The sequence below is a fragment of the Psammomys obesus genome, unplaced genomic scaffold, assembly GCF_907164565.1.
Source record: "Psammomys obesus unplaced genomic scaffold, mPsaObe1.curated_primary_1811, whole genome shotgun sequence".
Taxonomy (NCBI): domain Eukaryota; kingdom Metazoa; phylum Chordata; class Mammalia; order Rodentia; family Muridae; genus Psammomys; species Psammomys obesus.
Window position 1 is genome coordinate 65,063,575 of NW_026585504.1, and position 14,187 is coordinate 65,077,761.

Here is a 14,187-nt window from a genome sequence, read left to right on the forward strand (position 1 = left end):
GGGGGGGGGGCGCAAGCAAAACCCTGAAGCCTGCCGATCAGCCAGGTCAGCCTCCTAGTGAGTTCCAGGCCAGTCATAGACCCTATCTCAAAACACAGGTAAAAGCTACCCGAGGAATGGCCGCCAGACTTGTTCTCTGCCCTCCAGGGCTGTCCACAAGCAGTGAGCAGTCTGGACAGGGAAGGCATAGCTCATCACTCAGACCTTTATGGTTTTCCGTCTTGTTTCCATATTGCTCAACGGTACTTCCATATGGCTACCTTAATTGTTTGCACCTCTGCAGATTCTCTCCATGTTCTGACACCTAGCACAACAAACAGTGCCATCCGCCTTCCCAAAATAAGTTAGCACGTTTCTGGTCCCCTGTGCATTCGAGATGCATTCAACATCTGGACTGTAGCCCAGCCTCTCATGTTCCCCATCAGGAGGACAGGACCAGTGACTGTCCTCTGTTTGGTGGATGATCTGTCACTTAGTTCTCATGGAATCAAATGGAAGCAGCCTTTGGGGACTACAAACAAACATTCCACTTCCCTTTCATAGGCAACAGAATCTTCTGTTGTCTTTGCAAGCCTGCCACTGTCTTGTCAGAACAGGGACAAAATATAGTAATGGTGTGATATTTTTCTCCTCAGAGATTGCAACAGCAGTTAATTCACACACACACAGGCTCCCGGGGTACCCAGACAGTCGCCTTGCATTTTACGGTGGCACCCCAACAGAGACTTTGCAAAGACAATGGTCTATGAAATGAAGTTTAGGCAGACCAAAGAATAGCTATTGATTGTGTGTGTGTGTGTGCGCGCACGCGCACGCACAAAAAAAAATCAGTTTTCCTAAGAAGCCAAACTGGAAAGGACAGGGTGAAATACTCTGCAGATACTGGGGAAGGAGAGAATAAAAGGCAATTATATTAGGAAACCCCCCGGGGTTCTTTCTGTAATTTGTTTTGTTTACTTTCAAATAACGGAGAGGGTTGAATTATACTGAATTGTTCTTATCTAAAAATCTAAATTTGTACACTTACAGAGTTGGCACTGACAGATGGAAGCCTGACCATCCAAATCAAAATTCTCAAATAACAGCCATGCACCCTTTCAACATTTGAGTGTTATTTCAAGTCTGGTCGTAGGGTCTGCCCATCTGCCTGTGTCTGTCTGACTGTGTCTCTCTCACCTTCCATGGCATAGCTGAACTGAGATAAATACACCATTTACAAAGGCATAATCCTGGAGTTGGCTAGAAGCAAATTTTTGGCTTTGACATGCTTTGCTGGCACTGGATGGTTTTGAAGCCAGAGCTCTGAGGACAGGAGACTCACAGAAAGAGAGATGAGCCAAGACTCACCATGGCCCCTTGGTTTGTCCTTTGGGCAACTTCTCTCTGCAGCCTGGCCACAGCCAACTTCTCCCTGGAGAGACAGAAGCACGCCATTAATTGAGTATTCCCGGGGTTGAGATAGCACGATGTGTCTGGGAATCATCCTTCTGAGATCTCTAGAAGAGCCCCGTCCTTTAACTTCCTTCCTTCCCTCCACCACATTTAATATTAAATATTTAAAGTGACTGGTCCCTGGGGCATCGTCTCTGTCTAGCATCACAATCCTCACTCTTTCATGTTGAACTTCATAATAGAGGAACAAATATTGGATGCTAGGTTAAGCAGTGCTCCGCTAACCTCATTTGCATATATGCTTTATCCCTTACTTTTCTGGGGCTGTTTCACTAGTACTTTAGCATTGACTTTTCTTATATATTTTTAATTGTTTGCTCTTCTCCCTTTATAACCAAGTTGAATTTTAAAAGCAAACAAAATATACCTCTACATCATTCTTGATAAAACAGAAAATCATTTGCATGCTTGCTATACAAAATGAACTATATTGGGCATTTTGCCTGTTCTCCTATGAGCCTGACAGCTACTCACTCTATAAAAAAGGAAAGTAAGGCTCAAAGAGGCTACATTAACAACTGAGCTCTGAACTGGGGTGTGAAAGGATTAAATGTTGGGTTTCCTTATCAAAGTCTAAACTAAAAGCTCTGTATATTAGTTCTCAAGGCCTAAGATTTTTTTTAAAAAAAATATATAGATTTAAAAATCAGATCATGAGTCAGTGAGAAGGCTCAGAAGGTAAAGGTGCTTGCTTTGAAAGCCCGAGAGCCTGAGATGCATCTGTGATCTGTGGGACCCATGGGAGGAAAGAGAAAACCGCCACTAGAAAGCCAGCCTCTGACCTCCACATAAACATGAAAGCATAACATAAATGAATACATATTAAATCAAGTTTAGTGTTTGTACTTCATAATGAGATTTATTTCATATTCTTCATGACCACACTTTCAATATATAGAATATTCTCTGAAATGCTAAGAATGCTTGTTTCTAATACATGCATTTTGAACAGCTTTTCAATTTTTAAACAGTGAACTGGTGACATAGAGATAAGTAGCAGCTTCTAGCCAGCTCCCAGTCTCTGTGATGATTTTCCCTGAAATTCCTCTCCTACTAGTGAGGTGAAAGTGTCTGAGCGGCACCTCATCCTCTTCCAATACAGCTGCGAGTATATACAGGCTGGGCTGCCCCACCCCCTGGTGGCTTTGCAAGCATGAGGGCCAAAAGTGCAATTGCAGAACTTATAGAAAAGTTTGGTGTAATGCCATGTATCCCAGAAGCCATCAGCCGTCAATGGCTCTACAGGATTCCCTCCCTCCACATGCAAGAGCATTAATTGGCTTGTATTTTGTAGTTCTTATACGGACAACCACAGCTGCTGTGAGGTCAAGAGTCCAGCAGTCCTGCCATGTCCCCAGAACCCTGACATGCTCTGGTCCTCCCTGACCAGTTTGAATTTCTGCACTGACCACTACTGCACCAAGAGCTTTCTCTGATGAAGTCTGAGAGTTGCATCAGCTTTAGAAAGGACTCAAAATCGAGAGCCAGGAAGTGGTGGGGGAGTAGACCTGGGCCAAGCTAGGGGAGGGACTGGGGAGTGAAAACAATCAACTACATTGAATACACATATGAAATGCTTAAAGAATTATTTAAAATGTTAATTTAAAAAGAAGCCTCTGAAGAACAGCTCCCAGGAATATCCAGTCAGGAATAATGTCTCCTCAGAGAGAACCAATGTTACGGCACTAGAGGGATAGCTCAGCAGACAAGGAGCTTGCTGAGCAAGCATGAGGGCCTGAGTTCAAATCTCTAGCATTGTTATACACATTTCTGTAACTCCTGCTCTATAGTGGGAAGAGGCAGGAACATTCCTAGGGCTCTCAGGTTGCCATCCCAAATCCAGGTTCAGTGACAAACCCTGTCTCAAGAGGCTGAGGCAGGCGTGACAGAACAGGACAGCGTGCCCTTTTCTGGTCTGGCACACACATGTACAGGTACCACATGTAAATAAATACATAAGAGATGGGGCGTTAACCAAAATAACCCATGTGTTTGCAGGTACTGAGGAACACTCATTTGTTAGAGCAACCTTTGCTGGGGTCGGAGGTTAGGGCACAATATGTAGGCAAACGCCAACTCCAGGAGAGCAAAGTTACTCCAACGGCAACGTTAGAATTCAGATTCAGCCTTGGATCGTGGTATTTTATTTAATCAATGTATTAATTTAAAATGTAATGAAAGGTTAGAATGGGAAGTACCAAAAGACGAATGCCTCAGGAACACTAAACCCTGATCTAGCCATGAAAGAAAAAGAAAAAGAAAAAAAGCTCCTATTAAAACAAAGGAAGTGACCAAGTAGTAGAAAAGGAGTCATCTATGTTGCAGTCTCCCCTCTTTATTCACTGATGACTGTGGGGTCTAGTAATAGACCCGATCAAGGTATCAGAAACAAACAGCTCAGCTTCTTTCCTCAGTAATCTAGTTTGCACTAGGCCTCTTGGCACACCACGCCTTCTAGCCTGTAGTCCCCAAATGGCTGTGAAGCCAGTTGGGACAAGCTTCTTTTTCATGCGCATTGAATGTTCTTACAAACAGTTTCCTTTAAAAAATAAAAATAGATAAATAAACAAAGAATGCTTGCCTTTCAAGCTTCCCACAGAAAATGTACAATCATCTGAAGGGTTTGGTTCTGCTGACAACAGACAATTGCAATTTCAATACACATCCCTAGTTTGCTCTGCCACAAAGTCGGGAGCTCATTAGAAAGCTGCTAGCGACTTTCTGATTACAAAAGCAATGCCTGGGGATATGTGATCAAAAGCCTCGGATCCTTATCTGCAGAACAGGAACAAAGCACAGTATCAAAACACACAACAAACCAAACACAGCACTCGCTTCACTTTCAGTTCAATGAAACAGTGGTTAACTCTCAGAGAGAAATAGACCCTCTCTTCTTACCACATTTTATGCCCAAATGAAGAATTAGTCTCAGGTTGCTCAACTCCTTCCGTGTATCACCCAGGGAGATGGCTCAGTCGGTAAGTGCTTGCTTTGCAAGCATGAAGACCTGTGTTCCAATCTTTTAACACCCATGTAGAAGCCAGGCCTGGCCACATGTGTGCCTGTCGTCGCAGTGCTGGGCAGAGGCAGGGACAAGAGGATTTCTGGGGCTGGCCACCAGCCAGCTCTAGGGTCAGTGAGAGACCCTGTGTCAAGAGGATAAGAAGGAGAGCGATACTGGATGGCACCCAACATCATCCTCCAGCCCCAACCGGAGTAATATAGTAATATAGGAGGATAAATTCTCTTGTAGTGTGGACCATGGGTCTGCAAAATATGACTGGCGGCTCTGCAAGGAAGCCCATGCAAGAACGCTTCCCAATGAAACCCCTGAAATTTATAAAAACCTAGAAACAGCTGCAAGGCTTCAGCGTTTAGAAAAACTCTTCCTAAAGAGAAGCCAACCAGAAATGGGAGCCTTTTATGTTCAGTGTGTGATGAGTGGAGAAGACAGACTTGGGGTTCTACAGCGCCTTCCAGTGCACCAGAATTGATTCCAGAATTTTCTAGAAACAAATTCATTATTCATTAGCTTCTCTGAAAGGGACCCTCCAGTCCCACACATACTGGGCAGGAAGAAGAGAAGTTGCCATGTAGGTGTCCTGAAGGCAAAGCAGCAAATGCACTAAGACAAATGTGAGCTAATATTGTTCAGTCCATCCGTACAACAGTTCCATACTGTGGCGTGGAGAACAGAGACATAGCCATGAGGCGGAGGAGTGAGCCATGCCACCGCACATTAGTGAGCCATGCTGCACCTCCAGAAAGCTGCTACAGGGCCTGTGTTAAAATGTGACTGCGCTGCAAGGTGATATAGACTCTGCTTTGATGGCAACATCAGATATCATATGGGATCCCGATTTCACTTTTCCAGAAAAAAAAATAACTTGTAATAGCCATGTGTGCTCAGACATATTTTGAAGAATAAAATTTTACAACGCTGAGGACTTTGCAGTTCCAAAACCAGTTTCTTTTACTGTGGAGAATATTCTGTGGTATTCAAACTTCCTGTAAAACTTTCCCCTGCGCATACACGTTCACGTCAGCTCAATTTCGGTCCTTAGACACCAATGCAGTTAAAATACATGCCCCTCATGGTCAGCCTTATCAACTAGACACAACCTAGAAACACCTAGGAAGAGTCTCAGTAAGGGACTGTCTACAGGGTTTGGTCTGAAGTCAGGTGTGTGGGGATTGTCTTAATTAAGTTAGTGCTATAAGAAGACCCAGCCTACCCTGAGTGAAATCATTCCCTATGCAAAGGGTCCCAACTGTGCGAGAGTGGAAGACTTGAGCTGAGCAGAAGCCAGTGACTGTTTTCCTGCTTCTGTCTGTTTATGTGGTGTGATTCCCTGCTTCAAGCTCCTACCACTGTGACGGCTAGGATGGACTATAATCTGGAATCATAAGTCTAATGCGCTACTTCCTCCCTAAGTAGATTTTTGGGTCAGGTACTTTATCACAGCCATGGAATGAAACTAGGACAAGGCATATCAATTTACATAGAACAATTTTGTAACAGAAACTACATAATCCAATGATAAATTAAAACTCTGGTTTGCTCAGCAAACACTAATGAGAGTTTATTCTAGGCCTGATATTAGTTATAGTATTAGGAAATGAATACAAATAAGACAATTCTAAATTCAGCACGTGTGGAGCATGCAACCATAGAGAACACCCCATACATTCTTTACGGTCAAGCACATCAGCATAGGGGCCCAGCACTAGAAAACTGGGTAAGAAGTTTGGGGAATGGCGATGACAGTGGAGCGTTTGCCCCACTTGGACAGAGCCCTGGGGTCCATCCACAGAGTGCATAAGTCAGGCCCGGTGGGGGACCCCTGCAGTACCAACAGTTCGGAGGTAAAGGCAGGGCTGCCTGTACTTAAAGGATCCCAGAACCCACTAGAGTTAAATATAGCAGTATGCATTTGTAGACCTAGTGCTGGGGATACAGAGTCAGGTGAATACCTAGGACTGTGGGTCAGCTAACTTAGCTTGCTTCCATAAATCCAGGTCAGTGAGAGAGACTATCTTGAAAACCAAGGTAGATAGTACCTGAGAAATACCTGAGGTTGACCTGTGACACACACACACACACACACACACACACACACACACCACTACCGTCACCACTACCACTACCACCAAATTCCAAGTGCCAATGTACCCTGTAGTATAAAAGGAAAATGTGAATCCAGATCCCCATATGCTCACATGCTCAGTCACAGGCTTTGTTTCAATCAACACTCCTTCCTAATTTTCCCCACAAAGATACTGCCAAATGCCTAGAGGGAAATTAGATAAATGACTGTTTTCATCTGTGCCTTCAGGCGGGGTGTTATGCTCTAAAATCTTGGGGGGGAAAGGTTCAATTCATCATCAGCCAGCCCTGCTTCTAGCTGAGTCCCAAGAATAGGAGCCCCAAGAATAGGAGCCCGGTGGCGATCTGGTATGTGTGTAGAGAGAACAGGTTTGCTCTCCCGAGGAGTCCCAGGACCATTATCTCCACACACAGACATCCTGGGGAGTCACCCGCTGCAGAAGGCAGGACAATGCCAAGAGGCAGGCGCACCTGTCGCTCGGGCAGATGGGGAGACCAGTGGCAGCTTTCCCTGAGTCGGGGCTAAATTAATTAGCCTTTCCACAGGGCCTCCTCTCATTATGCATGTCTCCCAATATGGAAGGAGAGAGCAGATTTTAAACAAACTTTGGTAGGGTACAACACAGACCAATGAAAACTCTACACCTATTCTTTTCATTTCTTACATTCTGAAATTCTTTAAGGCAGCATAAATCACTCTTCCATTCCATGCTGGGAAAATCTGTTCACATTTATGATACATGAAAGTCAGTAAGTTGGGAGTACAACAGATCTGTAGACTTTCACAAACATTGTGCCCCAGTCCCTGAGTAACTCAACAGGTGGATTTCAACACATGGATTTCAGGAGCAAACAAGAAGCTGATGGTGTTGTGTTTGCCGGCAGTCACCATTCCTCTCAAGCCCAGAAAGTTTTCCTCTCAAAGAGTCTTCTATGTTGGAATACACAGGTAACTAACAACACCCCAGGTGTGGTGGTGCATACATTTAGTCCCAGGATTAGGGGAGTCAGAGGTCAACAGATCTCTGTGAGTTCAAGGCCAGCCTGGTCTACAAAGTGAGCTCAGGACAACCACGGCTACACAGAGAAACTCTGTCCTGGGAAACAAAACAAACCAGGAATCTACCCTTTAGTAGCTTGCTTCTTGATGGCAACCCTCCATGGAACTGGTGAAACAGCTCAGTTGGTACACAGGATCCGAGTTCCAGCTCCAGAACCCATCCAAACAAAACTGGATCTAGAAACACAGATGCGCAAATCCCAGCCCTGGAGACATAAGTATCTAGAGCTCACTCTACAACCAGCAAAGCCAGCTCTGAGAGCTGCAAGCCAGTGAGAGATTATTTAAAAAAAAAAAAAAAAAAGGAAAAGAAATGACAACTGAGATTGTCTTAACCTCCATGCATGCACATGTGCACAAACTCACACACACACACACACTCACACAAATCCTTATCGCATATATTCGTTCTCAAAACTGTCCTTACATTCTAAGGAACCAAGATGCAAATAAAACCTACACTTCCATGTATTAACTCAATCAGCAGTTCCCCACTGAACTATCTGTGCTTTCAGCACTCTCTGCTAGTCTATTTGTAATAGTCTGTGGGATGCTAGAGGGTTAGGACTACGTGATGAAAGTGTGCAGGGCACAACACCCACATAAAAGCTGTCTATAATCCTACTCCTGTGGTGCGGTGGGGTGGAGACAGAAGGATTCCTGAAGCTCGAGCATGACAGTCTAGCTAAATCAATGGTCTCCAGGTTCAGTTAAAGATCAACATCAAAACAAACAAACAAACAAAGGCAAAATGTGATAAAAAAAAAAAAAAGATACACAATGCTGACGTCTGGGCTCCCACAAGAGGGCACACACATTTACACGTACCTGTGTGCACACTTACACACTTACACATAAGCCACAAGAGAAAGAAGTTAATCCCCATGGATCAAAGCCTGACACCTGTGCCAGGGTGAGCACACAAGAAGAAAAGGTCCTACACAGGTAGCTCTGTGGACATCCTGGGTACCACCTGCCCACTTGGTGTGTGCTTTTTAAAGATGCAGTTAATTTGTCCATCTGCATCTTCTCCTTTTCGTCTCACTTGGGACCATCATCTTTCCCTAGGATAACACGTCGTGCTTTTTATGCTGAAGTGTTAGATAAAGTTAATGGGGCCTCCTTATGTAACACAAAAATGAATTGATATGATGCCTTTCTCTTCTCTTCCTATCTCTTTCTGGGGCAGAATGTAATCCCAACCATCTCCTTCAAATGAGTCTGCAAAATGCATACAGGAGCAAACCATCCCTCACTTGGAGATACAAGCAACTCTTATTAACTGCTGCACTGATCTCCCTTGAGTGTGATCTCTGGACAAAGACTTCAAATAGAGCTCCTTGAGATACACCTTTTATGAAATATTGAGAACCAACTCCTGAACTAACTTTTACTTCTAAAAAATATGCTGTTTGTAGACAAGGGGTTTTATGTTTAAATATTTTTTTAAAAAACTTGGAATTCCTTACATTCTCCTGAATCTTATTTCTTTTTAATATTGAAATTCTACTCAAAAGAAACCCACTAAGTTAATAAAACTGTGTCCTGTGATGTTCTGCCACCCCTGTCAGTTCTGGCAATATGCAGATTCATGGTTGTATGTAGCTGAATGAAGAATAGGGCTTCTTCAGGAAAACACATGCTGTCTCCTCACACATGAAAACAGCCCTTATGTGACAACTAATTGAGTTCGCCATGGCTTTCAACTATCAATGGCCTTGAAATTTCATTCTGGCTCTGTTTTGATTGAAGGCCCTGAGATGGTGTTATGCAAAGATTCAAACCATCTGTGTAGCCTCAGGACAAGGAGGCTTGTGAGTTTTCAAAGGAAAAGGCCCCAGGACAGCGACTGAAATTCTGATGGACAGTAACAAGAGTCTGTGCAGAAAGTTCCCTTCTCCAGCACAGTGAGCCATGGGCCTCAGAGTGAATTCTCAGCAGAACGGTCATATTTAGGCATGACTGGGGATATGGTCCATTCACTGCTGAGAATACTGCCTACGGAGCTGGAGGAACTCTGCTCTACTCTGCCGAAGACTAAAAGTCCACTCAGGGCCCTGAAGCAGCCTGTCCCAGACAGGTAGCATGTGTCTATATGCAGTGTCACAGACTGAAATATTCTTTCCAATATTTGAAGTCCAAACCCAGGACCTCAAATTTGACCTATTAGGAGACAAGGGACAAAAGGCTACTGAACTGATCATGTTAAAACAAGGTTGTTAGAACAAATCTTAATGACTAGAGGTCATACAAAACAGGGAAATTGTGTAATCTCCTCACACACTCCCTTTCAGGGAAAATGGAAGGTTAAGAAGTGTGTGTGCACTGGGTTGGTGCTTTCACAAGCCTCTGAAAAGCAGAGATTGCCAGTAAAACTTCAGGAACTCAGCAAGAGGCACAGAGTACATTCCAAAAGCACTTGGAATGAATTAATCTAGCCAATGTCTTGATTTTGGCTTTCGAGGCTGTAGGACTTGAAGGCAAACCATTCTGTTGTTTAAGGTTCCTCGTTCAAGGCACCATGTTAGGACAGCCCTAGGAAGCCAACACATTTCTGGAAGAAATCTATCAACTATGTTTATTTGAATGTGATCCATCTCTCTGAATAAAAGATAAACCCTCCTAATTGAAATATCTCAAATCTTTCACCTTGTGTGTGTATCTGAGTCCGAGTAGAGAATACATCAGATTACAGGCTTTTTGAGTGATAGTCTGTGGAAAAACTCCAAAAACTCTGAAAATGTCGGTGTCTAAAATGCCTTTTGTCCCAAGCACTGTGGGCCAAGGACTCTCCAACTGGACACACACAGAGTTTGGTATGGTTAACAACGGCCTAAGCAGAGGACAGCAGATGTTTAACAAAGAGAGTATTGACTTCTGGTCAGGAGAACGAGGGAGGGAAGCATGTGTGTAGAATGGCAAACTTCGCTTTAAACACCAAGGGTTGCAGTGCATGAAACCAACAAGGCGCATGTGGCAACACAAGCGTATGTACTGAGCAGCTGTGTGTGTTTTTAGCCTAAGTAACTCAATACAGCAGGGTAATATTTCTTAAAGAAATTAAAAGTAACTACAGTGATCCGAACAAGACCATGGCTAAATCTCCACAGGTGTGTGGAATCTTAGCCCTGGAGATGTGTGTACATGTGTGTGCGTGCACGTGTGTGTGTGTGTGTGTGTGTGTGTGTGTGTGTGTGTGTGTGCATATCTGCAGGGGCCGGTGGTCACCCTCCAGGGCCTTAACAAGGTTTTGTTTTAGACAAGGTCTCTAATTGGCCTGGAATGGCCTGGTGGCTAGAGTAGCCAGTGAGTGTTCCAGGCTCACACCTGTCTCTGCCTGCCCAGTGCTGGATTACAAATGCACAGCAGCACACTGGCTTTTTGCACAGCTCCACAGTCTTGAACTAAGGAACTGATGCCTTTGAGTGCTTTTACCGCCTCAGTCTGCCAGCTACTTTCACTCAGTCTCTTGTGAGGTCTGGCGCATGGTAAGATACAATCTTTATTAGGAACATACAGATTTGGTCTTCTAAGGCAAGGATGGCTTCTGTCTACATGTACGTGATTTCTGGGGGCTTTTGTGGATGGTGAAGGGGTTAGGTAGGCGGCCTCTAGAGTCTCAGCTGTTCTGCATAGAGGAAGTTCCCACAGCAGGTCTTATGAACTCAGGTGTCTACCCAAGGAAATGATCATTAGTACTTGAGAACACTGTAAGATAACTCTGTGTGTGTGTGTGTGTGTGTGTGTGTGTGTGTGCGCGCATATGCAGGTGTTTCGTCGTGTCCACTGCATGTATATGCATGTGTATATGAGAACGTACGCACACGTGTATGTATGTGTGTGTGGAGGCCAGAAATCAACCTTTGTCTTAGGCTGGAGTTGGGATAGAAATATGTCATGGAGAATAGTAGAGCCATCACACACACACACACACACACACACACACACACACACACACACACACTGGGCTGGGTATAAAAAAGAAAACTCCCTATTTCCGAAGTCACTGTAATTAGATAATTAGATGCTGTTGTTTAGCAGCACACGGGTGCCTCTCCTTGTCAGCAAATTCTTTGTGACTCAATAGTCTTTCCTGCTCCAATGAAAAACAAGCTTAAGAAATAATGATAGCAGAATGAAGATCCAAAGGGAACTTACATACCAACCTAATACGTAAAGAAATGAAGCCAAGATAATAAATACCTTTACAATGAAATTATGAGTGACTACAAAGTGATAACTGATTAGGAAAGGCGCATCCCTCCGGGTCAGGTCCTTTCTGTTTCTGGAGATGTTGGAGGAAAGTGCGAGGCTGTATGAGAAACAGCCAATCAGCATGTACAATAACTGACACTTGGAAGGGTTGTGACCTGGCCCATCTGCAGAAAGCAAAAGGGAAGTTCGGGCTTCGTTAAAGCTCCTGTCTGAAGCAAGAGGGTGGCTGGATCAGGAGGAAGTCCTATCTAAAGTACGATATAAACACATAGCAAGTTATTCCTTCCATGGAAAAGCCTCTTTCAGCCATCACTCAACAGTAAGTAGAAACGCCCCCAAGTGCCTTCTCCATTCATAGTTAGCACCTACTGCTGAACTGTCAGCAGCTAACACATTCTGCTAGTATGGAAGGCCTAGTATCTAGTTGTGCACCCACTGGTGAGCCTACCAGCTCTACTGGATAATTCCAAACCCATGGTTAGTCATACAACCTTGAGTTAAACTCTGTGACACACACACAAACCACATGAACACTTTAAAGAGATTATTGAGGAAGAACAGAGCATAGCAGACATGAGAAGGAACGAAGACAGGGCTGGTTAAAGAAGCCAGAATGCACTATAGGCATGTATGTCAAGGATCAAAATGTGTTAACAAAAATATTTTAAGAGCTTTATTTGGATTTTGCTTGTGATATAAGTAAGTCACTATATTTTGTTTTTTACTAATGGAGCCTTCATTAGAAGGATCCTCATAGCCAACAAAAATGACAACACACGACAGACAGGAATCATCTTCAGGAAAAAATGAAAAAACTAAGGGTCCCTATGGCCACTGACTCATAAAGGTGGCAAATAAAACCAGAATCTGGGATTGGCGGGGTGGCTTGGTAGTTAACAGTCCTCACTTCTTTTCCAAAGGACATATGTCAGTGGTTCTCCACAGTCTGTCCCAGGGGACATGATGCTCTTCTCTGACTTCCAAAGACACCCACATACCTGTACGCATACATACATGCACACACATTTTTAAAAGAAGTATAGAAGTATATCTTTGAAACATGTTATTCCCTGAACTCATTATTTTCATGATCTATAAATCTGCTTCTTTACCAGACACTAGGGAGACTTAGAAGGATGTTCCTTTCACTTTGCTCTAAGTTTCTCAGCACAGAGACGTTCCCAAGCCTTCCTGTAGAATCGCCTCCTATAGCTAACTGGGTGAAGGGAAGATGTGCTAGATGACTTTTATCTAAATAGTAAGGAAGCTATCTCATCTCAGGTTACAAAAGTCCCTGGGCCTGACGCTGAAAGGAGTTCTCACATCCTTTGTTTTCACAGCTAGAAAACCCAGTGTTTCTCTGTGTAGCCCTGGCTGTGCTGGAACTTGCTCTGGAGACCTGGCTAGCCTTGAACTCGGAGATCTGCCAGCCTCTGCCTCCTGGAGGGCAGGGATTAAAGGCTATTACCTGGCTGGGATTCTCACAATCTGTTTGGTATTTGTTTGTTTGTTTGGTTGGTTGGTTGGTTTTTTAAGACAGTATTTCTTTGTGCAGGCCTAGCTGTTCTGGAACTCACTCTGTATGCCAGGCTCTCCTCGAACTTACAGAAATCTGCCTGCCTCTGCCCGAGTGATAAAGGCATATACTTCTGCAGATTGCCTTATATAAGAAATACCCAGTGGTCAGAAGCCTCAGTGGTAGACATGTTGACCATGTGCAGGGATTCCATTAAGGGAAGAGACCATTTAGACTTTGGCTAGCAGCCTAATACATATGGAAAATCAAAAACAGAAACAAACACTTTCTGACAAAGTTAGGCACTAAAGCATAACCAAGAGCCAAAATCCAAGACCCAAGCCGTACCCCCTTTAGTCTAAAAGGAAAAGAAAACCCAGCCACAGACACCCTGGTACATGGACAGTGTCTCTACCCTCAATACAGTCAGCCTGTCATGTATGACACCTTGATAAATTAAAGGAACAGAACTATGTCACAGAAAGAAAAAAAAGAAAGGAAGGAAGCTCACAAACAGAGCCCACAAAAGATGGATAAGGAAGTTGGAAGAGAATACAAGCATTGATTAAAGTCCAGCAAGGAAAGCAAGATAGCTGCTGAGTCTCGCTCACACCCCTGCTGTTCATGCTCACTGTATTGTTTCCTTTGGCTCCGGATGGGAGAGCTTTGTCCTGTGTCTAATAATACCATTATTTATGAAATGGAAGAAAAACATCCTGATAAGAATATACCTCAATAGAAAAAAAAAAAAAAAAGACTCCTTCTGTATAATCTGAGTACACAGACGAGAATGAAAGGCGTCTTCAAAGCAGGAACAATTACAAAGCAGCCAGAGGA

General features: G+C 43.8%; 1 protein-coding gene across 4 annotated transcripts in view; it reads right to left on the reverse strand.

Annotated features, from left to right (window-relative positions):
• The window catches only part of Nckap5 (NCK associated protein 5), a 698,576-nt gene that overhangs the window by 461,732 nt on the left and 222,657 nt on the right, over positions 1 to 14,187 (reverse strand). For all 4 annotated transcript variants that reach the window (XM_055602004.1, XM_055601990.1, XM_055601996.1 and 1 more), the window contains exon 3: positions 1,348 to 1,411. In XM_055602004.1, coding sequence (XP_055457979.1) covers positions 1,348 to 1,411 — 64 coding nt within the window. The remainder of the gene's footprint in view (positions 1 to 1,347; positions 1,412 to 14,187) is intronic.